The 22,641-nt window shown below is 43.3% G+C and overlaps 1 protein-coding gene across 31 annotated transcripts in view; it reads left to right on the top strand.

Annotated features, from left to right (window-relative positions):
• MAP2 (microtubule associated protein 2) overlaps nt 1-22,641 on the top strand; it is a 346,697-nt gene that overhangs the window by 247,418 nt on the left and 76,638 nt on the right. For all 31 annotated transcript variants that reach the window (XM_048868503.2, XM_048868498.2, XM_048868513.2 and 28 more), the window contains one exon: nt 1,401-1,682. In XM_048868503.2, the coding sequence (XP_048724460.1) occupies nt 1,421-1,682 (262 nt within the window). In that variant the 5' untranslated portion in view covers nt 1,401-1,420. The remainder of the gene's footprint in view (nt 1-1,400; nt 1,683-22,641) is intronic.

Here is a 22,641-nt window from a genome sequence, read left to right on the forward strand (position 1 = left end):
ATGGAGTGATTGATATTTTTATTGTAAATGAACACTAATATTCTTATTTCAACAGGGTTTTTCATTAAAAGAAAAATTAGTCAGTAGCTCAGAAAGTCAATATATGATAAGAGGGCCGGAAATTCTTTGCTGTGTACAAGTTATCAGACAATTTAGCCTTTTGTTCTGTTTGCAAATCAGCTACAAACTGATCCGGATTCCTGTGACTACATTTGTTTATCCTAACTATCTACAGAATAGTTCTGACAAGCAATTTTCAGCCTATCAGTTGTTTGCAAACTCTTTTCTTAGACCGTTCGCTCTTTGTGATTGGCCAACTATGGCTTTGTCTTCACTAATAATAAAAAAAAAAAAGTGTGTTCTTTTACATCATAGTGGAGACGCAGCGCAAGTCATTTTTAGCCGTGACATAGCAGATTAGCTTGTCACGTTGAACCCAATGCCCTTCCCACCTGGGGCTGAGCTCAATGAGCTATATCCAGGTAATACCTACTGTGCCTTGTCTCCACTAGGATTGTCCATTAAGCTAGCTAACTCTTGATATAAAGCCACACTTTTTTGTGTGCAGTGAAGACAAAGCCTAAGTCCCATGGTATTTTTTCTGCTCCCTGATGGGATAAATGAAACATTTTAAACAGGAGAATAGCAAATGAGGAGTAGTGATGTGTTATTTGTGTTCATGCTTAAATACCTTTATTCACAAAGGCTTGTATGAAGAGCAGCTATTCCCCAAACATTTATATGAACAAAAGAAATGTGCATGAATGTTTGCAAATCATGAATAAGAAGGGATCTAAATGTGGCAAAGGCAAAACATAGGTTCAGAATCCAAATGAATATTCATGAATATTGTTTCTGCCATGTCTAGCAGTATATTATAAGCTCTTTGGAGGCAGGGAACATCTTTTTGTTTTAGCTCAGTGGGGTCCTGGTCCATGACTGGAGCTTCTAGGTGTTACTGAAGTACAACTAATAATTAATAATAGTAGCTGTAGCTGAAGAGTCATTATCACATTCTCCTCCTCCATCACCAGGAGATGTCATTGTTTCCATGAGGAATGAGTCATTCGCCATGACTTATATCCAAATGTTTTTGAACTCACTGAACCAAAAACTGATTCATGAAAGATCTTCCATCAAGAAATCAGTGGCAGAAACCAGCGTAATCCACTGAAGTCAATCTGATTCTGGCCCATAAAGTTTAATAATCTGTTTTAAAGCAGCTCAGTCATGTGCAGAGTGACCTTTGATTTACTTTTAAACCCCTTGCCTGGCAGTGGTTTGGGGTTCCCTGACAATGTAGTTGAGAAATGTGTATGAGCTATGCTAGGGTTGTAAACAATGAGCCAGGGAAACCATTCCCGGATCACTGCTAATCTATTTTACTACTGTAATTACAGGACAGAGAAAGAGAGGGAAAATGGCAGATGATAGGAAGGATGAAGCCAAGGCACCGCACTGGACTTCAAGTCAACTAACAGAGGCTTCTTCACACCCGCATTCCCCTGAAATTAAGGAGCAAGCTGGTGCAGGTGCCGGACTGGTCAGAAGTGCCAACGGATTTCCATACAGAGAGGATGAGGAAGCAGGATATGGTGAACGCGGGCAACAGGGCACATACTCTAGAACCAAAGAGAATGGGATCAATGGAGAGCTATCCACAGGAGACAGAGAAACAGCAGGTGACAGAGCCAGACTCCGGTCCACCCTTCCTTTCTCCTATAATATCTTGCTTTGAGGTCACTTTGGTCTGAAGGTGAACACATTGCGTTTTACCACATGTGCTGTGCGAGCTTTAAGAGAGCAAAGCCATGGTGTTTGCTTTTATAAGTACTTCCTTTGCGATCCTTTTAATTCCTCCACTGCAAAAAAAGAGACTTGTACCATAAAGCTTTCGGTTTTGATGGGGTAGCCCCAACCCTTCATGACACGGATCATGTTTTTTTCATCTGTGTAGGTACCATGCTCAACTCATAGCAGGACCCTGACCCTGATTCAGGACAGCTGGCAATACGCTAATATAAACATTAAATAATATATGACAGTGGGCCTAGTTTCTGACTGGTGAAAGTCAGATGTAACCCCCAAGAAGCTCCTTGGATATTCTGGTGTAGGGGAGATGAGAGTCAGGTCTATTGTAATATCATGAAGCAAAAAAACCCAATCAGTTACTGTGTGATAATGTTCCCCTTTTCCCAGGACAAATCCTGAAGTCTTTTCTCAGGGCCAGATTCTGCTACCATTCCATTGAGTAGTATCTTACTGAAATCAGTGGGATTACTCATGGAGAAAGGTACTACTCACATGAGTAAGGGTGACATATTCTGGCCCTCTGTGTTTTTTCTGACTTTACACAGGCATATCTCCCCTTGCAATCATTGGGAGTTTCACTGGTGTATCAATTGGATAAGGACTTTAGGATTCGGGCTGATGAAGAAAAATCTGATTGTGTCAAAATGAATAAAATATGCAAGACGGGCTTCTTATTTTCGACGCAAACAGCAATCTTTCCTTTGCAAAACTCACAATTTAAGCCCTGAATGCACAATGCAGGGGAAATTTCTCTCTTTTGCAGACACTGCTTCCCTCAGTGCATGCATACATGCATGCTAAGAAGATCATTTTAGCACCATTTACTGGCCGTTGACAGCACTTTATGCCAAACATAATTTCTCAGCAATTGGATAGTTTTAAATCTCCAGACCCCAAAGTAGTTTCATAAGAGATTGTGCTGGAAATGATAGGTCTGTTAAAAATATATAGATTTAAATGTTGAAAGATTATCCTTGTGGTTAGCAACAACTCAAAAGCCCAGAGATAAAGTAAACCTGATGTGCAAGCAGTAGTGCAGACATGTTCTTGGTTGTCCTTTGGGTAGAAGGATCCCTTTCCCTTCCCAGGTTTCAGAGTAGCAGCCGTACTGTATCTGTAAAAAGAAAAGGAGGACTTAGAGACTAACCAATTTATTAGAGCATAAGCTTTCGTGAGCTACAGCTCACGGTTTGCATCCGATGAAATGAGCTGTAGCTCATGAAAGCTTATGCTCTAATAAATTGGTTAGTCTCTAAGGTGCCACAAGTACTCCTTTTCTTTTTCCCTTCCCACTAATCTAACTTCCTTTTATACTTAACCGCAAATAGTCATAGCACTATGTACAGGGCCGGATTTCCAGTTAGGCACAGTAGGCACGTGCCTACGGGTGCCTGCGTTCTACGGGCACCTTACCTCTATAAAACTGTGTGCAACGCAAAGGTCAGCTGTAGGCTGCGGGGGCACCGAAGATGCCATGCCTAGGGTTGCATAAGGTGAAAATCCAGCCCTGTACATAGTGCTTTTTTAATCACCCACATTCTCCCCTCCTTATATTTTATTATTATATTGTATGCTAAGCACTTTATAACAAGTAATAGAGGAAGGATGGTCCAGTAGTTACAGAGCTAGCCTGGGACATAGAATTGCAAAAATGGAGGGCTGGAAGGGACCTCAAAATGTCCTCTACTTCAGCCCCCTGCACTGAGGCAGGTCGATGATCCCTGACAGGTGTTTGTCTAATGTTCTTAAAAACCTCCAGTGATGGGGATTCCACAACCACCCTTGGAAGCCTGTTCCAGAGCTTAACCATCCTTATAGTTGGATAGTTTTTCCTAAGATCTAACCTAACTCTCCCTTGCTGCAAGTTAAGCTGATTATTTGTTCTCCTACCCTTGGTGAACATGGAGAACAATTAATCATCAGCCCCTTATAACAACACTATACCTATTTGAAGGCTGTTCTGAAAGGCTCCCTCAGTCTACTTTTCTGTAGGTTAAACATGCCACATTCTTTCAGCCTTTCCTGATAGGTCATGTTTTCTTGGGAGGTCAGGGTTCAGTTCCCTGCTCTGCCATAAGCTCCCTGTGTGACCTGGGGGAAGTCACTTTGTCTCTCTGGGCCTCAGTTCCCCATCTGTACAATGGGACAATACCACTGCCGTACCTCACTGGGGAGTTGTAAGGATAAATACGTTGAAAAGCATGAGGCACTGAGATGCTACAGTGATTGGAGCCATATAAGTATCTAAGATAGACCTTATTGTTTAATTATACAATTTACAGATGGGGAATGAGATGGGACAAGGCTCTGGCAGCGCAGATCAGCAAACATCTTGTTAATTCCATGATTTCTCTTATAATTTAGGTAACGCTTTCTGAGGCAAGGGGTTGGCCAATAAGGCATTTAAAGTTGAAGCAGGGTAGTCCAATGGCTGGGGCATTAGGTTAGGAGACCTGGGTTCAATTCTTGGCTCTGCCACTGATCTATGTGAGGTTGGATGGGCCACTTTACCCCCCTGCACCTCTATTTACCCTCCCACGCTTTGTCTGTCTACCTAATTACATTGCAAGCTCTTTGAGGCAGGGACTGTCTCTTATTACGTGTATCTACAATTTCTACCACAATGGAGCCCCGATCTCAGTCAGGCCTTCTAGGTACTACTGTAATACAAATAATTAATAATAACCTAAAATACAGTACATTTCTAAGAACTGACAGTTGAAAGTGCACAGGGAGCCAAGGTAAAGTAATATAATTAAACCAAACTGGGGCTTCAAATTTATTTATAGCATTTTTCTCTGGGGCAACCACAGTAACACAAACTAGAAGAAATGCTGGCTGTGCTGTCTTCATGCTGTCGTCTATAAGTATAGGACAAAAAAATACCTGAATGGAAGCATAAGTACAAACAGGGCCTTTCTTCTGGTCACTAGATACTTGCCTGATCCTTTCTGATAAGAGCTCAGTTCGGTTTTGAGGCTGTCAGCCTAACTAGGCTCAGCTGCCTCTGATTAACTCAGGTGCCAGTAAGAAATTGAGATGTAACCCTCAAAACCCCATGACGCTACCTGGCACGGTGTGGCCTGCTTCTGCTGTGGCCGTGGAGTCTCCTCCACTCCTGCGCTGCCCCCCATCACAGAGCTCGTGCTGTAAAACTCAAGGGCTGAGAGGAAGGCCAGCATTAGAGGTAGTCAGCTCAGACAAAGGCATCTCACCCAACTCTGAAACTGAAGTGGGAAGTAACCGTTATCACTGAAGCACGTATAATACCTCACCACAAGTGACATTCTTAGGGTTGCACCATTAACATTTACCGTTGTGTCTCTCTTTTAGCATCTGCCTAAGATTTACTGAGCCTGACCTCAGTTTTGGAATCCTCTGTGTCAGCCTGTTGAAGTGGCTTTGATTAATCTCCGTTGGTATCGTACTGGTAATGGCTGAGTTACAGAGCAGGATCAGTGTCCCCCTTGTAAATGGAAACAAAATCAATGGAGGGGAATTTCAGCGAGGGTACTGCTGCAGGGTAGACTCAGGGCCTGATCTTGCCCCCCAGTGGCATAAGACTGAGTAGGGCAGGATCCAGCTTTAAGATTGTGGAATAGTCCTTAGAAAGTCATTCTTGATGTTGTTTTGTTGTATAAAGTGTAAGGAAGGGCAGTAGCATAGCAGATCCCTTGTATATAAATGTGTCCACTGCAGCCTTCTTTCTTTTCCCCCATTTAACTACATGTTAAATGGCTCTACAGTATACATTGATACTGTATAGTGCTAATTTTGTAATCAAAAAGTCATGCAATACTAAGCTCCACTGGCGGTCGATATAGCGGGTCTAGTAAAGACTCGCCTAATCAACAGCCGATCGCTCTCCGGTTGACTCCTGTACTCTATCCCTGACGAGAAGAGTAAGGTAAGTCGACGGAGAGTTTCTCCCGTCGCCTCCCCGCAGTAACTCGACCTAAGATATGTCAACACCAGCTACGTTATTCATCTAGCTGGAGTTGCGTAGCGTAGGTCAACTTACTGCAGTAGTGTAGACATAGCCTTAAAAAGTCTATGTATATTACATCTATACAGATACCTTTATGGACCAAATTTGTAATCTAAAGAAAGAATGAAATCAGGCTTGGTTGGCAAGCCTTCTTGTTGAGAGGAGAGATCATGATGATGAGATACTGTGAGAACAGTGCTGTGAAAGTCAGATGTTCTGGCACTCCAAGAGCACCGATTACCCCACTCGTAGCCAGCACAGAGTGCAAGTGTTGGCAGTGATATTGTATGAATTATTTCTGTAAAATGAATGCGTTTTTTTATTATCAGTTATTGAGAATAGAATAGATCCAGAGATCCCTGATTTATATATATTCCTGGAACACCCCGAATACTCATATAAATCAGTAAGTGTGTGTGTGTGCCCACATACACACCCACCCCATTAATTTCAATGAATATACTGGGTGCTCCAGGAATACAAGTCCAGAGCTGTCTTTAATTTCAGTGACTATTTTGGGTGCTCCAGGAATACAGGACCAGAACTGTAGCTCTCATGAAGCTAACTGTTGTTATGTGAAGTATGTGTTCTTAAGGGAGTATTTCTGTATAAACTTTATAAATATGTACTTCACTGTTGAGTGGACTGACTTCAATAGGTTTTGAATCAGTATCTGCACAGTCCTGAATAATCTTGGAGTGTCTTCTCCCAGCATGCTCTTGGCTCATTTTTAATCTGTAATAGTAGCACTTTGGTCATTGAAAAGTCCTGGTCAGGAATTCGGAAGGGATAGCTCCGGAATCTTACTGAAGGCTCACAACACCCTCAGTAGGTTATTCATTCAAAATCCAACACATATGTAACTTGCAAAGGACTTTAAATGATCAGGCTTGTTTAGTATGTTTAAAAGGTAGTTGTTATTGAATTTCTTTTTTATTCGGTAATGTGATGACTAATCTGTCCAATTTATATAACTGAAAGTAAAAATAGCTGGATTCATTGTAAAATATTTTCCTTATAAGTCATTTTAATGTGTCATTATGTATAATGACTCAGTTAATTGATCTCTTTCTTCATGATAACCTAAAGTAGGGCTATAACGTAGGGGGTTTGGATTGCTCATGTTGTTACCTGTTGAATTACTTTTTAACAACTTGAGAGAGTTCCCAGAATGACATTTTCAGAGCCACGGGATAGTGGCCTGGGCCAGGGTACTTTGTTGTCTTGTCAATTGATGTCGGAGAAGTAATGGCTGTTTGCCAATGTGCCGAATGCTGGTCCTGCCAGCCTGACAAACGTGGAGTGCTTCACTGATATGCACAACCCCCCAATATTCGGGGAGAGGACAGGCTGCTGAAAAATTACAGCAGAGACCATTGCCCAACAGTGAGACGAGTGACTAGCCCAACCTCCCTCTCCAGAGAATATAAATCCACCAGAGAGGTGTGTGGGAGGGAGTACATGATAGATGGTTCGGCTCTGCAGTGAGGGGGTATATAGTGTTTTGGTGGGTGATAAGTGGATGGGGGCCAGAGATTGGTAAAATATGGGCAGTAAGTGACACAGGAGGAGAAGGGGAATGTAGAATGATTAGGGGAAACTGGGGAGGTAACGGGAGGGAGTTTGGAGTGAACTTGGGGCTTGAGCGGAGAGTGAAGCTGAAAGGAAGGAGCCTGGGGTAAGAAAATGGAGAGACAAGCATAAAAGGAAAGGAGAGAGAAAGAGTTTGGTGGCAGAGCGAGGGGGCAAGGAAGAGGCAGAAAACAGTAGAGAAACAGAAGAGACACCCGAAAAAGAATTCGTGACAGTAAAAAGAAAGGGATGAAATAGCAGCTGCCCTACTAGAAACAATGAGCATCTGCCTCAGGGAAGCTAATTCAGGGCAGTGAGGGGAGAATGGCCTGAAAAGAAACCTGGGGAGAAGCAAGTCCTGTTACCCTCTGAATTCACATACATCCTGATTGGGCTGTTCATTTTATAGAGCGGTTCTTCGTGATCACCGCTGCTTGCTCAGCCAAACTCCATGAAGACATTTAAGAAATGTGTTTACAAAACTCCTCCCTGACCCATTAGTCTGTAAACAGGCATTAACTCTCTCCAGAGAAGCAGCTGGGGATCCTGCACTGAAGGGCCATCCTGGCACGGTTACTAAATCTGAGGAACAGAGGCAGTGCGTACCTGCAAGTTGGCTTTGAGACTCTCATTTCCCAAGGAGAGAGACGGTGATCAAGAGCACGCTCACGCTCACTTTAACCACTGTACCGTATCACACGGACAAAGCCCCCCGATCCATACTAGTGTTTTCCTGCACGCTGCCCTTGGCTACTTAGGCTTCACAGTTCGCAGCTGCTGCCAGGCCTCCTGGCTGAGGAGTCTGGCCAGGGTCCCCGACCACCACAGAAAGGCACCCGTAGCCTCTTCAGCATTCTAAGGGCCCGCTGCCCCTGGCAGCGAATACACCATGCCAGGAGTCGAAGCTGGGTCTCCCACATGGCAGCACTCCGTTGTTACGTCTACACAGCCCGCAGCAGTGAGCATCCCAGCCCAGGCAATGGACTCAGTCTCATGGGGCTCACGCTAAAAACAGCTGTGTAGATGCTCAAAAGCTTGTATACGCAGCCACTTTTACGGCTGCCGTGGGCTGTGTAGACATACCCTGTGAGGACACTGAACCACCGGTCTGCCTGGTAATAGGGTACTCCTTGGGTCAGAAAGAATATCACCGCAGTAAAACAAAGTAACATACAGTGTAGGGTTCTCATGTCTGTGTCTGGCCGCTGCACTCCCTCCTTATAAACACTGTAATCTTGCTCCAGGCAATGCTGAGAGACCGCACTGCCAAGCAGAGTCTGAGCCCAGTCAGGTGGAGCAATTGTGCGCAATTGCTTGTGCTGACTCTGCAGCAGGGGGGCGTGATTCAGAGACCTGCTCAAGGTCACTAGCATTTAGCACTCAGCTGGGGCCTGACCCAGCTCCCACTGAAAACTAATGGGGAAACCTTCCATTGACTTTAATGGGAGCTGGACCAAGCCAGCAGCCCCAAAGAGCGCTAAAGCACCCTCTCCCCACTTTGACTCAGGCACGTCTGCAAGCCTGCTTCCAAAAGCTGCTGCATTTGTCAAGCCTGATTGCGAGAGTCTAGGGGCCTCATGAGCACAGTAGGATGTGTATGCCAGCTTCCCTCACAGTGAAATTCCCTCAGACTGGTAATCAATTTGTCCTTGATACATTCATACTTTTTTCCCTCTGATCACTTCCCTAATTTAATCTTCCTTTCTCCTACCCCATCTCTCTCGCACTCTCTGACACGTGCGCACACACACACAGCCCACTGCTGGTACCAATCATGATACTTCCACAGCACCAGCGAGCAAGCAAATGGGGCTTTTGTTGGCATCAGCCTTCTGCCCTCCAGGGGAGCTTGGGCAGTGGGAGTTGATGATTTTGGCAGTCCCGACATTACTGCAGTATTTCTCCTCTTCATTCAGCTATTCACACTGCACCGCAGCCCTTGCAGTTTTGAAGCTGACATCGTGTTAATAGAATTAAGACAGCATCTTCAGGCTCCAGCAGGTTGTGTAACATCTGGCATGCGGGGGGAGACCTCCCTGCCTTTTGTTTCAACTGTGCATTTTCAGTTGGAATACATTTAGAACAAAGTACAAGAAATAGGAGAAGCAAATGAAACAGCTCAGAAGAAGGAAAATCAGTGAGATCTAAAGATAAATCTGATTTTTGTGTTTACTCCCTTTCATTCCTTATTTTTAAAAAGCTCAAAGAATACTTCTTATCATTTCATTGCGTAGTCCCACAGGGACGAAGCTTTAATTAAGCATGCCAGTCTCTCTCCTTTTTCCCAGGAAATCGTGATAGTAATTACTATACACCATGCATCGTGCTTGCTGATAGACACTAGCAAACATACATTGCATTTCACAGATCTGAAATTCATGCATTGCTTGTTAGAAGTAACATGAATCTCATTCTCTGTGACATCTTGTCTGAATACATCAGACATGATCAAATTATGTTGTTGGAGAAGGCATAGACAGAAGCTTTAGAGTGCAAGCTCTTTGGGGCATTCCTTGGGAAATACTTTTCACCATTCTCTGTTAAGACTCTTGTATAGCTCCTCCTCAGTGGTTCATTTGGAGGGGACTGGGAATGAGGCCAGGGTAATTCTCCCTCTCACCTTCTAAAATAGCTGTCCCCTGGCTCTGTTTGTTTAATAACTGCTGCAAATGCATTTGCCCTTGCCTCGGTCTTTTTCTGTGGCTTACATGATCATTTGCTAAGTTTGGTAAGATGTTCAATTTAGTTCAATCTTCACCCATGTTTAGTTTTCCCCCTCCCTTTGAGGAATTTCATAAATCAGTCAAAAAGAAAAGGAGTACTTGTGGCACCTTAGAGACTAACCAATTTATTTGAGCATGAGCTTTCGTGACTACAGCTCACTTCATCGGATGCATACCGTGGAAACTGTAGCAGACTTTATATATACACAGAGAATATGAAACAATACCTCCTCCCACCCCACGTTTCATATTCTCTGTGTATATATAAAGTCTGCTACAGTTTCCACGGTATGCATCTGATGAAGTGAGCTGTAGCTCACGAAAGCTCATGCTCAAATAAATTGGTTAGTCTCTAAGGTGCCACAAGTACTCCTTTTCTTTTTGCGAATACAGACTAACACGGCTGTTACTCTGAAACCTGTCATAAATCAGTCACTGTCTCTTTGGGGAGCTGTATTTTAACTCTTTGCCGCCCCTTTTCATTACATCCTGCAGTTTTTAAGATCATATCTCTTCTCTGAGCTGACAAGGCTGTCATGCTGCCTGGATGCTGACTCTTCGTCTGCTTCAATGTATAGAAAAGCGGTGAGGCAGATTTTCAAAAGTCCTCAGCCAGACTTTTAGAAGGGTTCAGCTTCCATCTAGGCACCTACATGAAATGTCCAGATTTGCGAAAGAGCTCAGCACCCAATAGCACCTATTGAGAGCAGCAAGAGCCGCTGTATGATGAATGCCTTTGAAAATCTGTCTACTTGTTTAGGTTACTAAATGGGAGCTGAGCTCTTTGGAAAATCTGGCCCCAATGTAGGTACTGAGGCTTCTGAAAAGTCTGTCCAAGAACGCCCAAGGGAAGGATTTTCAAAAGCTCCTAAGTGACTTAGGAGCACAAATACTTTTATGGCTGGGATTTCCAAAGATGCCTGAGGGAGTTAGGCACCTATTGAAATTCGCCTGTCAATCATCTAACGCTATAAAACTCCTTTTAAAATTCCAGCCTGTGCTTCTAATCACTCGGGCACTTTTGACAATCCCATCCTACGCCAGCCTTCGTATAATAACTCCATGGAAGTTACAGTCACATACATCAGGGTTGAATCTGGCTGGAAGAGACAATGAATGAGTTGTATTGGTTAAATAAATAAATAAATTGGCCCCATTTATTATTTTAATTAGTTGTAATATTTTCTTTCTTATCATAATAAGAGAACCAGGAATAAATAGCTAAGATTCTTTCAGGATGGAGATGTGAGCTGAATACAACTCTGTAGTCATGGCAACAAGAGGGCTAACTTGTTGCAGTTGATGTTCCCAGATAACATCATAAGTAATGGCATTGAGAAGCCCATTGATAGAACACCTGGAATAGCAAGGCTGACATCTGGATGAAACATCTTTGACAACATATCATTCCAACCACACTCTTAATACATGATATATCCTAAAACCTGTATTCACAGAAACAGCCTTTTAAAAAATTCTAACGATGCTCTTATCATTCTGGTATAGCCAGCTTCTACTGTGAGGATGTGAAATTGACAGATCACTGCTGCTTTTGATTCTGTGCTTCATCCTTCACTTCTTGCGTGAAGAAGGAGTATCCTGTCAATTAAAAGACACGCAACAAAGAGGCAGACCCTGGCTATATTCACTACTGTGGGCTGATTTATTTATTGTTGATAATCCCCATCCTCCCTCCTTGGACAGAACTTTGCCTTCCAGTGTTACTGCCTCTGTCCCTCATTAGTGGCTGGTCTAGATGGAGTTTTGACACTCTCCCCTCATTCTTTGCAATAGGCCAATCTGCTTCCGCCATTACTAGAGTATCAGAAGTAGTATGATTAATATTACAGTAATGTCTTGAGGCTTTAATCAAGATCAGGGCTCATTGTGCTTGGAGCTGTACATACACATAGCAACAGATGGTCCCTGCCCTGAAGAGTTTAATCTAGGTAGACAAGGCCCACAAAGGGTGGGAGGGGATATTGCGGCACAGAGAGGTGAAGTCACTTGCCCAAGCTCACACAGCAGGACTGGCAGAGCCAGAAATAGATTCCAGGCTCCCAGCACCCCATTTGCTGGGTCACACTGCCCCTCCACAAGAGGTGTGTCTCTATCTCTGTCTCTTGCAACTGTCTTGCTCATCCTCCAGGCCAACAGCAGTGCTCCTTAGCAATGCCAAGAGCATTTGTACTGTGAATGGCTATGTGTCTCCCTCCTCAAACCCCTCTGCTTGCCATCTGAGCTCAAAGGACCGAGGAGCAAGAGAGCTGACGGTGCTCTGACTCAGCATCTCCTGTGAATGGCGTGCTGCCACGTCGCTTCGCTGATTCTTCACTTGCATAAAGAAGGCTGAGAATTTTATAATGATTATTTTTAAGCTGTATCACAGCAGCAGCCAGGGCTTAGTGCAGTTGGCCTAGTCAGAGATGCCCTTTGTGCTACCTGCCCCAAAACACTTAGGAAAATGCCATCTCCCACCCTGAAGTTGCAGTCTAAGTTAGGGCAATATACACAACACCAGGAGGGGAAGGGGAAAGGGCACAAGGATACCAGAAATTAGAAAAAGTAATTATATAAACCAGCCAGGGCCCTGATTCAGGAAAGCAACCCTATTCCGGAAGGGCACGTAAGCATGTGCTCAGCTTTAACTATGTGGTTAAGTCCTTTTGGAGTCAAACTTAAGCAGGTGTTTAAATGCCCTTCCTGAATCAGGGGCCATGTGCATAAGTGGATGGGGAACAAAATGTCATCTGAGCCTGTTATGGCCATTTTAGCTTATTTAGCATTCGCAACATGCCGCTGAGAGAAGCTGAGGCTGGAGCAACTTGTCAGTTCTCCATCAGACGTTGCTAAATTGATGGCTGCCGGTGGCTCCAAATGACACAGCTGGCTCAATCAGGAAAGACAGCCATCATGATGCACCCTCGCTCCCACGGTACCAAGGGCAGTGTCTCTTCTGTTTCTCTCATTCAAGCAGAACGAAACCTGTTTGCATGGCAGCATGGCAAAAACGCAGGCGTGCATTACAATGTTCAGCAGGGAGGGATGGTGGCAAGGGGTTGTTAGATTATCATTAAACTTCATTATCATCTTGGGCCATGCTAGGGTATAATCTCCCATCCAAGTGCAGATCTGAGGCCAGAGGATTTGGCTGACAGTCAATTAAACAAACATAAAGCTTTGCTTTTCAGTAGTTCTGACAGTCCTTGTAATCTGAGTTCAAATACCTAGGTGGGTGAAATTTTGCAGGTTTTCCGTTGACTCCTTCCAAAGAGGCAGGCAAATTCATCCCTGGAGTAACTCCACTGGCTGCAATGGCTGACTGTGCCCTACGAGGATTCGGTGTATATTGCTTGCCTCATTTTAAAGTTTCCATGTCCTTTGCTAGCAGCCTCAGGCAGTTATGAGCTTTGTGGTCCCTGAGGATCCTAGTGTGGGGAAGCTCTGCCAATGTTTACCGCTGCCCCTGTGCTAGTCATTAACCGAGTCACCTATATTCATTTTAAATCACTTTCTCTCATTTTCCTTTTATGGTATCTAATGTCTGTGGTTTGGATGCACTATTAATTCACTGCTAACCACAGTCGCAAACGCAAATTCAGGGCACTGTGTCTTAGACCAGCCTCTCTCCAGCACAGCCAGCCACACATACTCCTCCTTTCCCCATCCCAGATACGTATCTAGTTAAATGTAGGTACACCATGGCATGCAAGATTAAATATATGCCTATTCATACAAAGCAAGAGATGCTCCCTAATCTCCCAAGCAAAGAGGGCTGCCATCAAACCGTTTAAAAAATAACAAGTCACATAAACAAGCTGCTGTTGCATCTAAGAATGCCGGGAGGTGCAGATTTTCTTTTCCACGTTGCCATGCCAACATCTCAGAGCGCTGTCTGAGATTTCTTTTTAAGCTCTGCTGAGAGCAAGTGTGTAGTCTGGGAGCTTATTTAGCATTCAGAAGTAGACCCGCTGCAAGCTGAACAGCCTCTCCGCAAAGGTTCTGAGCTAGATTCAGACTGTCTGACAAAGGAAGTGAGAATCTTTTTAGACGTTTGCTTCTCAAGGTTAGGGGAGTCAGAGTAGATAGGGAGAGAGATTTGGTAAGCATGGCCATTGACTCCCTGTGTGACCTTGGGCAAGTCACTTAAACCTCTCTGTGCTTTGGTTTCCCATCTGTAAAACGGTAACAAAGGCATTTTCCTCTCAGAGTGGTTATGAGGCTAGGTTAGCTGTGTTTGTAAAGCACATTCAGATCGGGCACTGCAGAAATGCAAAGTCTCAATTTATTTATTATTGTTCCATTCAATGCATTGCATAGAATATGCCAAAAGAACTGTCAGGCGCAAGAAATTGTTTGTTGACGTGCACAAAATCAAGACACCAGGCCACAATTGTGTAGATCAGATTGTGTGAATGAACCTCCTCCTATCTTTGGAAACACACTTAGTGAAAACTTTAAAGCTATCTGCTGTGCAGAGAGTAGGGAAAGTGAGAATGGGATATCATTGTCTCTAAGAAAGAAAACCTGATAGCTGCTTTCAGAAAATCATTTTAACTTGGCACCGAGTAGATTCAGTACTTTACAGAAATCAATTTCACTCAGCGCCAGGATATATTTTAGCGGGGTGAGAGGAGGCAATGGGTCACATTTCATTCCTTGAGACTAATTCATGCCAGTACATGATCAGTTTGGTGCAGTTTTCAGGCACAGTGCTGTCTAAAGTGTTGATAAAACTAACTTCAAGCTCCTGCTCCCATACAGTGCATGCTTCTAAATAGACAGAAACATTAATAAAGAACAGCAATTTCTGCTGCCTAAACCATGGAGAGGTGCTGGTAGAGCTGATGTATCGAAACTGATTTCATTAGTGCAACGGGTGTGTTAGACTGCATGCTAGAGAAGGGGCTGGTTCAGCTACAATTATTGCATAATGTCAGTGTTGAACTCAGTGCAATGGTGCCCATGCTGACTGCTGGTCAGCTGTAATGTTAGGAGAAACCAGGCAGGAGAAACTGTTCTGATCTGTCTATTATCTTGGTACAATCCCCCCTTTTTATTTAAATATACATTGATATTTTAGTTGATTATCATCTCAGTCCCTCACTCTTTTCTTTTCCTCTCAGTTTTCTTTCCTTCTCACTTATCACCTGTTACTCCTCCCCCCCTTTGTATCCGTGGGCTTTCATAGCTCTTCCTCTCTTTTTCATCCCTTTTCCCCTCTATTATCAACATTCAAAATGTCCCTCTAGGTCAACATCTCCCACTGCTCACAATTAACCAAATCCTGGTCCAAATAGATTCCACCGGACAAAGCCCTCCTAGGCACTGTGGAGATAGAAGCTAGTGCAAATCCTGGGTGTATGGAGAAACCGATTCTGCCTGAGAGGCATGAAGAGTTGCTTAGAGTTGGCACCAAGGAGTGTGGTTGCATGTGTTTCTTGCACATGGAATAGATGCAGATCTCCTTCTTGCCCCATCCACACTGGACCTGATTCTCTTCAGGATCAATCAACTGCGTGTGAAGCTGGTTACTTCCTGTCTGAGGCTTATATGCTACAGACTACCAGATTAAACAAGCTCAGAATTTGACCCAATGTTGCTTTTATTTTGCCTTGGCATATAGTTTTAAATCAAAGAAATTGGCTGATAACCCATTTCCCCTTCATTTGCCATACAGGATGCTCTTTATTGAATCAGGATCATAAATTCTCTCTCATGGTCCCATTACATCTGTTTTAATCTTCTCTGATCCTTTTTTATGTAGGGGTGGGCGTTGATTGTAGTAAGGCCGGGGGTGGGAAACGGCATTGTAAACAGTCAGGGATCAATCTGGGTCAGGGATAATGACCTAGCCGGGAAAACTGCTTAATAAGTCCAGTCTCTTGTGGACAGGGCCAGCACAGAGAGACGGTACAGAAAACAAGAGCAGGACAGAAACCTCAAAAGGGAGATGAATTGCTCTAGAACATACTCAACTCCTTGCAACTTCGGATTCTTCCATGGGATTCAAATAAGTTGTATGCAAAATTCTGATGGAATCTACTCTGCTGAATCTACCCTCTGTGCATGCGTATAAATATGCAACATCATTCCTTGCAATCAGTAAGAGAAGGACGTCTGCCTTGATGCAGTCAGGGTAGTACTTTGGGAATTAATGCTCAGAGCTGATTAGCTGTGCAGCTGGTGCTGCATTGCAGGGCTAGTTGCTTAAGCAGTGTCTGACTGGTAGTGTGAGCCTTAAGGGGAAAAGGGCATTTTACTACTGCATTTACAATTACCGTACCTCTAATGGGAAGTATCAGAATTATGCTGCATTGACAGAAAATGATTTTCAGTCACTGAAACAAGGATAACAGTAAACCCCATGTGCTGGGTGTTAATGTCAATGTTACCTTTTAACCTAAATGCAAGATGGTTTGTGTGACATTCTTTTATATTTTTTTTAAAAGATTGCAGGAAACAACATGAAATGTAATTAAATTATCTATGCAAGATAGTGAAATGGAGCTTTAAGGGTCAAATAATCTGCTCAGGTAAATGGCTGCAAGTCCAGTGACTTCAATGTCAGTTCATCCATTTGCATCCGCAGAGCGTTTGGCCCTAGAAATCTATTTAAATAAATTAAAATGCACTGAGGATCAGAAAAGTAAGTGTAAAAACAAGATGTTGGTTTCCCATATTTAATCTCCCGCAATGGATCAAATATCAAATTCTGTATTGGATTTGCTGTTTTGAAGTCAAAGCATTTTTTCCTTTGTGATTACTGAAGGCTGGTCTTTATATAGAAAAACATAGCTGTCTTCTTATATATTAATGACACCTTTAGCTGGTGTAAATCAACATAGTTCTACTGAAGTCCATGGAGTTGTGCTGATTTGCGCTTGCTGAGGGTCTGGCCCAAAGTGTTTTTAGTATCACACTTCAGCTGGAAATTGTCTTGATGATGCATCAGACAGAATAGCATACCGCTTGTTTTCCCTGCATCTATATTGGCTCTGGAATGCTGGCGATAGTAAAAGTGTCGTTACAGACAGTAAACATAAGAAAATATGACTCAGAAGGCACAGGGAGCAAAATACGTACAGTAATGAGCAGCCATTTTTAAAGCATCACTTGATTTAACTTTTATTTGACCTTTGTGTTTTAAGGAGATGGTAAAGGAACTAACCCTGTGATGGTCTGTTCTGCAGCCAATAGACAGTGTTCTGGGGGCATTTGATTAAAGAACATACATTGTGTGTGTTTGGGGAGATGGGAGGTGTGGTTAATTAAAGCTTTCAAGATGGTTCCTGGCACACAGGATGAGTGGTCTTTTGTGTATTTGGCCACTTGTGTGCCTTGAGATTTGGAGTTTCTGTTGTACAATCTTAAAATAACTGTTTAAGAGTCTGACATGGATCAGGGAAGCACACAGTAAGGGCAGTGAAGCTGAAACACATATTGAGGAGAGCCAATAGGAGGTGACGGAACAAACCAAGGAGAACTGTGATCACAGGGAAATCAAGCTGAACGAGCGGGCAACTCACTTGAGAGCAGAACTGGAGACCTAGAATTGAAGACATATAACTGGTGAGAAAGAAAGGGAGATTCTGATATAGGAGCTGGGATGAACTAAACAATAGAACAAAAGAGAGGAAGTGGAGCCAGGACATATATAAGAGAGAGAAAGGGAAGAAGTGGCTGGTGAAAGGCAGACACTGGGAAAGAAGATAGGGTGTGGGGGATGGAGAGGTAGGCAGGAACAGACTAAAGAGGAATGTGACTTCAGGAAAGGAGATCAGTAGACCAGGAGATGAATCCAGCAAGAGAGACAGTCAGAAAGTCCGAGACTTTGCGGAGACTGGAGGAGATTTTACCAGAATGATTAATTAGGTTTTTAGGCATTGATCCCACAAATGAAGATTATTGAGATCATAAAGAGAGAAAGTTAGGGTCAAGATTCTTTCTTCAGGGAATCAAAGTCTGTCATCCTTAGGAAGTAAACTTCAAGGCATCCAATAAAACCCCTTGATACTTTCACCAAAGTCAATTGCAAAATATTTAATTTATCGATAAGGGCCGAGAACTCTGAAGAGCAGCGTAATTCATGTCAACAGCTCCATCAAATGCAAGACACAAAACATCCTTTTATAAATGCTATATTGTATGAAAATTGTTACATTGTTACATCAATGTCTAAACCGCGTGATAGGCAGTATCCCACACAGTCTAACCCAAAAGGGCTGGTTTGCTGCCCAGGTTCATCTTGCAAATACAGTCAAAAGCCTTGGGGAAGTCATCCAGTGCCTCCCAGTAAATACTGTAAAATAAAACATAGGGTGCAAAAAAGATTCAGCATTGCCCTGCACCTTGTGCCGTCAAATACTCCAGTGTAAAATGTAACCAAAATCAGGATGGTAGCACCTAGTTTGCATTCCATTTGCACTGTTATAAGTGACTATTGCAAGGGCTGAACAAGGGTGGATTTGGTTTATAATGTCAGATATACCATCCCAGTAGAGCTATGAAGATTTGTGGCATTGCAGAATCACAATTTTGAGTGTTCCAACGGAGAGGCATTTGTGTTACCTAAATAATCCTGTTTTGCTTGTTGGTTATACGGTTTTGAGAGCTAAATTAGTCATTCAAATTTGTTAGTCTCTAAGGTGCCACAAGTACTCCTTTTCTTTTTGCGAATACAGACTAACACGGCTGCTACTCTGAAACCTGTCATTCAAGTTTGTTTTTCGCCATTGTGAATGATGCAATCTTAAATAACTGTTAAAGTGTTGATAATTGAGGGGAGGTGTGTTGTGGTGCTGTTTATTAAAAAATAAAAGTTCTGGTTTAGGAGGCTAACTTGAAACCCTACATTCCCATTATTTGCCTTTCACATCCGCCTGCCAATTATTGTGGATGTTACTGACATCAAAATCAAGGACCTACTTATAGGGAAATGTCTGATTTTGTGTTGTATGAGTAATTTGTACTCTTTTTGAATGCTACTCTAGATTTGTTATTTCCATATAACATCAGAACAAAGGGGCATATTCTCCGTTGGTGTATATCAGCATAGCTCCAGTGACTTCCCCAGAGCTATCCCCATTCTACACCAGCTGAGAATGTGGCCCATTGTTTTAAAAAAGTAGAAGCAAAAAGGCATTCTTCATCACCAGGTCGGGGAGAAAACTCTTCCAGCAATAGGACTCAAATAAACCAGGTCATTCTAGGATTTTTTTCACAAGCACATTACAGGGGTGTTTCTTTTGTGTGCTTGTCTGGTTGTTTGTTTTTATGAGTCCTGGACTGGAAGTCAGGAGGCCTGTGTTTTATTCCTGGATCTGCCATTGATTCTCTAAGTTAGGCAAGTCACTCACTGTAAAATTTTCAGAAGTGGCCACTGGTTTCAAATGCCTTGATTTTTGGGCGCTCAGCTTGAGACACTTTGTGGCATGGCCTTCAGAGACGCGGAGCGCCTGACCTGCTGATTCCATTGCCTCCGCTTTGAGCGCTGGGTACTCAGCACTAATGAAAATCAGCCCCAAAGTGTGTCTCTCAGAAACTGAGGAGCCCAGAATCAGTGGCCTCTTTTGTCCTTAATCTTTCTGCGCCTCTGTTCCCTTACCTGTAAAATTGGGGTGGTATTTCTTACCTGTTTTTGTGATCTCTGGATGAAAATGGCTAAGTATTAGACACCCAGAGACGAAAGATAAATGGGTAAAACTGCTCTTTATGCTATCTTAACTTTCCTTTTGCTAGCCTGTGGCATGACTGGTGAATTCTTAATTTCAGTGTTTAATTCTCTCCTTCCTGTCTGTGGCATTTTTTTTTCCTGATGTCTTCCCTCTGCTGGAGGAGTTGATAGGCTTTCCCTTTTTTCTCTAGAACAGGACATCATAAGACAAATAGCTAATTCCAAATACAATCACTTGTTTTTGAGGGGGAAAATAGCTTTTAAAATTAATGAGCTGGTAAAACACTTGTGCTAAAATCAGTCCTTTTGGGCAAGGCTTGGAGCAGTGCTGCTGAAGAGAGAATGCGTGTGACGGTGGCTTTCTGAAGACCAGGAGGTTAGAGGTAGAAGGACTGCAACTGAAAGGAGAGTCCCTTATTCAGAATTCCAGCAGTGCAGTTAGTCTGTGAGGTTTTATGAGTGTTGCTTTTTAATCTGAAGATACAGGGATGCTGAATTCCCAACAGGACAAAGTCAGTTGTCATAGGAACTGAGCACAGTTGCAGAGATTACTGGAGGAGTGAGACTGCGGGCACTGCAAAGCCGGAGGAGGAGGAGGAGGGGGATTACATCCCATGATGAGCACCCTCTCACTAAACCCATTTACTCTGGATTTTCACAGGGGAGTAAAAAAAACAAGGTGTCTGGAGTCCGATATTTATCCACAGCACACGCAATACAGAATGCAGCCTTTCCCACATCACCCCACTGATATGTCTAACCACTTAGCTCAATGGCCCACCCCTCTGGGAAGGAGAGGCTAGTCCAGACTATACACCTGGTCAGTTCTTGGCTGCTCTGGTGAGATTGCAGCCAGGGATGCCCATTAGCATATAGTGTTTATCATGATGTGGACACTTGACCAGTTGGGAATAGACTGAGGCAGACCCCCAGTTTATTTGTCACAGGCCACCAAACAACCATCAGATGGTAATCGCCTTCAATCACCACCATCTGGGTCAAGATTAAATCAGTGAGTTAAAGGTGAAAGGCTCAGTAACCTATTTCCATTCCCCTGATCCATCCTGTTTCCTGGTCTGTTGCCTCAATGTGTTTGAAGCCTCAAGGATGTTTGAATGCCATGTTGTATTTTTCACATATTACAGGGTCACTTGGTGGAGTTGCAATAACTTATTTTGTAGCCATCAGCTAGCAGGTGAAAAAATGGGGCCAGATCCTTAACTGGTTAGATCGGCATCGCAACCATCAAGTCAGCAGAGCTAGGCTACTTCACAGCAGCTGAGATCTGGCCTGTGATTCCTATTTACTGTCTGTAAATGCTCCTACCAAAAAAATCTTTGAGTGAAATCCTGATCTTTTTTCACTGTTTGCTCAGTCTTTACTCAGGCAAAACTCCCATTGACTTCAGAGGGAGCTCAGCCTGAGTAAAGACTTCAGGCTTCGGCCCTGGGTGAATGTCTAGTAACAAACAGAATAGCTCTCTGGTCTTTCGGCCTTCACTGTGAATTGCAATACAGCAAAAAAGGAATTCCACAGGCCCCATTTACATTTCAAATTAGTCATAGACAGCAAGTAGTAACTTTTGTTCTTTCCTTGTTCAAGGAATTTATTTAGGATGTTTGCATGGCTGAGAACTGCAAACTACTCAGTGCCTTCATTGTTGACTTATTTCCACCTTGGCAGCAATTAGCCTTGGTTACCTAGGAAACTGTTCTGCACCCTATTGAGATTCTTGACAGGAGCTTTCTGTCTGAAATTGTTTTGTTTTCTCAGTTTCACAAGCACACATACAGCTGATTTCTTCACCATGCCTTTCTTGTGTTTGCCTAAAATTTTGCAAAATTATGGGGGGAGGGGTTGTTATTTCATTCTTTGTAACTCTTTGCATCTTTCCATAACCCTGTTTTAGTTTCTGATTGCAAATTATCAGCAGGAATTCTCCTTCACTTTAATCCAAATCACTGTTAATTTCTTGTTGGTGGCATTGTGAATGCATATGCTATCTGACATAGGCCTCTCTCTCTTTCCGTAGAAGACAAATTTCTTTCCTAACCTTCCTTCCTAACATCCCTCTCTTCCTAGAGCATTCATCGTGCCTTGCAGCAGATTAAATTTATACTTCTGCGTGTACCATAAATAGGTCATATATGTATAGAAGCTACATGGAATAGTCCACTGGTACTGCAAGCTCAAGATCCATTTTCATCATACTAGTATAAGATAAACTTGTTGATAGAAAGCGTAACCAGAGACGGTTCTTCTCTTATATAAGGAGCCTAAGGCTGCACACTGATGGCATTAGAGTGATCTGAAACACTACTTGTGCATGGGAAGATCCACCTCTCAGCATCTGTGCTACATCCCTGCTTTAAGACAGTCTCTTGGAGGAACGCTTTCAGTGTCCCAGACCCCCAAGGGGTCTCACTCTTCCTTCAGGGTAGGCCACGTGCAGGGGTGCTGTAACAATTTATATCATGGGGATGCTGAAAGCCATTGAACCAAACTGTAAACCCTGTCTATGATGGAAACGCCAGGCCCCTGAGACTAGGACGCTCACCTCGGAACCGCCCTATACGGACTTTTACAAAGAGAAGGTCCAGCTGCAGCCACTCCTGGCTTTCCTTCCCAAGGTGGTCTCACAGTTTCATATGGGCCAGGACATTTACTTACCTGTCTTTTTTCCAAAGCTGCATAAGTCAGAGGAAGAGTGTAGGTTGCATTCCCGAGATGTCAGGAGGGCGCTAACCTTCTACATCGACAGGACCAAGCCATTCCACAAGTCGATGTAGTTGTTCGGTGTGGTGGCCGACAGGAAGAAAGGTCATCCAATGTCCACTCAAAGAATATCTTCTTGGATCGCTGGCTGCATT

Source organism: Caretta caretta, chromosome 11 (assembly GCF_965140235.1).
Source record: "Caretta caretta isolate rCarCar2 chromosome 11, rCarCar1.hap1, whole genome shotgun sequence".
Taxonomy (NCBI): Eukaryota; Metazoa; Chordata; order Testudines; family Cheloniidae; genus Caretta; species Caretta caretta.